Below are 2,450 nucleotides of genomic sequence, written 5' to 3' on the forward strand. Positions count from 1 at the left end.
GGGCCTTCGCGCTATCAAGCAGTGAGCGTGCGATGTCTTGTTCAGATGACGTCAAATCCAACGGCATGCCATAAATAAACTACACAGAATCACACTACACACCTACGCAATGATTACATTCAGGCAGACTGTAGAACACAACCTCTTTGGACAATTTATATACTTATTAAAAACAAGCTACAAAATGTAACACCTTGGAAAATACTTTTTAATAGCCTTAATTTTTGCTAAATTGATTTATCAACTTTTAATACTTCTTAAGACCCCGCGGACACCCTGTAACATAACAACTACTTTCAAATGTAACTAGGGTATGATCTATAGCTAGGTCTAGGACACCTTTTCTTAGAAAAACACAAATCAAGATGAGTGATTGTAAAGACAGAGAGGGCTCCATGCAGCCGGCCAGAGGACGATTTATGATTCCTTACGTAAGCTATGCTCAGGATGAATTTCCCTCGAGTGTCCAGAGAATGCTCCTTCTTGCCACTTTCCACACCGAAGATGTTGACCTTGCCGTGGTGGCTTCCTGTGGCGATGTATTTAGAGTCTGGGGAGAAGGCGACCGACCAGGCGTCAACTAAAGAGAGAAGAGAAGACAGAGGGAACGTTGAACACATCAAACTGACTGACAGAGTAAACCTGCTGTAGAAATAAGACAACTAAGTATTTCTGCTAAATCTTGACAAAACTGTTATTTATAAGCTAAATGTTGTTATGTAAATCCACAAATATAAAACAAAGGATTTACTTCAGATATACCAAAATACATTTTGTCCCAAGAGAGTAAAAGAAAGGTATTTAATCCAGTGACCCGGACCAACCACTGAGTGAAATGGAGTGTCTCTAATGGGAGTTGACATGTCATAAGATGAAGTACAGCTCGGTTCAAGATACACAACGACAGAGACATTTTTCTGGGAGTGGGGTTCCTGAGAGGTGAGAGGAAGAAAAAAAACAAGCTAGCTAAGCTTCACAGCCGAACAGAGGAGCTGACGTCACCTGCACTTCTGTTTGGGTAATTAACCGAGTGACAAAAGCAGTGACTCAACACTTAATACTGCCCGGTAACCGCACATCCACAAGGTCCAATCAGAAACCTTTATTTCAGAAGTGAGTTTAGGAGCCATGATATTCACAGGCGTTAGGAATGTTCTAATAAGGGAATCATCTATACCTCTAAAATGGAAACTGGAAAGTCTCGTAACCAATTACGGTACTTAAATTAAACGGTGAACATTTTTTAAGAAATATGGAAGAATGAACTATTCTCTAAACGGAAAGGTCGGAACAAAAGGCCATTACCTAAAGATATTCAGTTTACTATGATATTAAACCACGAGAAACAGTTAATTATAGCAAAAATAAGCTACAATCATCAAGTGTTTCATAAACTGTTTGAAGAATGTTGCTTGACAACAGGCTTTAAACAATGAATCTATATTTAAAAAAATTGGAAACAATGTTTCTGTTCCTCAACTAATCATTTAAACTCTAAAAAACAGTGTTTCTCAATGTCGAGGACGCTTCCTTGGTAGGACAAGTCCCTCCGAGTCAGGTCCTTCAGAAGCGAGGCAAGAATCCTTCCTAACCTCGGAAAACGAAGAATGGTGGAACAGGTGTGCAGCATATGCGAGGCCCCGCCTTAAATGGAGCGTGATTTCCGCCAAAGATTTGGAAATTGGTCCGTGTGCAAAGCATTGTGGGGATTTTAAGACCGCGGAGGATACACATGTGCAGACTCCAAATTTCCCGCAACGAAGGACGCCGGCCTCGGTAGAATTCAAAGTATGCTGGACATTGGAACAGTCCTTCGGCGGGACTCAATGACGTAGCATCCTTGAAATAGTGGCTCTGGAGCATCCTTCCTCGACATTGAGAAACACCCAGTATCTTACACGCCAAAAAGTATTTGCCGACTTTAATTTGTCAAAAGTTAGATAATTAACCTGATAAATTAAAATCCATGGCAAAAACGTTCTTATTCAAAGTCTTGTTGAAGATCAATCATACAGGAAAAAAGAATATATATTTAATTAAAGTAAAATATAGATCTGAGGTTGAGGCCTACTGAATACAATTTAAACCAATACATTATTATCCATGATCCTCTGAGGCCTCACCAGGTCCGGCGTCCATGGACTTGATCTGTTTCCCGGACTCCAGATCCCAGAGACGGATGTGAGCGTCGAGGGAGCTGGAGGCGGCGATGGCTCCGTTGTGACTGATGTCCACCGACACCACGCCCAGCTGGTGGCCCTCCAGAGACCACTGCAGCTCCAGCTTCTCATCACACCTGCAGGGACACGTGAGGACAAACTGTCAAATAACATCAACTCAACTTTTAGGACAACATCGAGGAGAAAGTTCTGAAAGTGCCTAGAAATAAAATTCTACATTAAAAGGTCCCCAATTACACTTCTTTTCATCAATATATTATAGGTCTCAGA

The 2,450-nt window shown here is 41.3% G+C and overlaps 1 protein-coding gene across 1 annotated transcript; it reads right to left on the reverse strand.

Annotated features, from left to right (window-relative positions):
• Positions 1 to 270: 270 nt before the first annotated feature.
• On the reverse strand, positions 271 to 2,319 carry LOC104947583 (WD repeat-containing protein 61-like; the record flags this gene model as incomplete). The annotated part of the gene is made up of 2 exons (XM_010773627.1): positions 271 to 580; positions 2,124 to 2,319. Coding segments are annotated over 2 exons (480 nt in total), but the record flags the coding sequence as incomplete, so codon positions are not given.
• Between the last annotated feature and the right edge of the window lie 131 nt (positions 2,320 to 2,450).

This window comes from Notothenia coriiceps, unplaced genomic scaffold (genome assembly GCF_000735185.1).
Source record: "Notothenia coriiceps isolate Sejong01 unplaced genomic scaffold, NC01 NC01_scaffold00012753, whole genome shotgun sequence".
In the NCBI taxonomy this organism is placed as follows: domain Eukaryota; kingdom Metazoa; phylum Chordata; class Actinopteri; order Perciformes; family Nototheniidae; genus Notothenia; species Notothenia coriiceps.